This window comes from Eurypyga helias, unplaced genomic scaffold (assembly GCF_000690775.1).
Source record: "Eurypyga helias isolate BGI_N326 unplaced genomic scaffold, ASM69077v1 scaffold21091, whole genome shotgun sequence".
In the NCBI taxonomy this organism is placed as follows: Eukaryota; Metazoa; Chordata; class Aves; order Eurypygiformes; family Eurypygidae; genus Eurypyga; species Eurypyga helias.
The window spans coordinates 890-1,141 of record NW_010230415.1 but is presented as its reverse complement, the minus strand read 5'-3'; the positions used below and the strand labels follow the sequence as shown (position 1 = coordinate 1,141).

Genomic DNA, 252 nt, shown 5'->3' with positions numbered 1-252 from the left:
GACACGTGGGCAGGACCTCAGGCGGTGGCCGTAGCTGGGGGCCAACTGCTCTCAGGTCTCCCAGCCAGGTGGTGACAGCACCCATGGGACCCCCCAAGCCCAGGCCAGACACTGCCACTGCCACTCACCTGCTTCAGCGGGGGCCGGGAGCGGATGAAGTCGAGGATGAGCTCATGGGCATCTTTCTTCACCCGGGGTGGGATGTATCCGTTCACCTGAGAGGCAGCAGAACGGCCGCGGGCAGAGTCAGTG

At 65.5% G+C, this 252-nt stretch overlaps 1 protein-coding gene across 1 annotated transcript in view; it reads right to left on the bottom strand.

Moving 5' to 3' along the window:
• The window catches only part of SPIRE2 (spire-type actin nucleation factor 2), a gene marked incomplete at both ends in the record, with an annotated part of 3,185 nt that overhangs the window by 2,047 nt on the left and 886 nt on the right, over positions 1–252 (bottom strand). Inside the window, 1 exon segment of the mRNA XM_010160739.1 lies at positions 129–215. Coding sequence (XP_010159041.1) covers positions 129–215 — 87 coding nt within the window.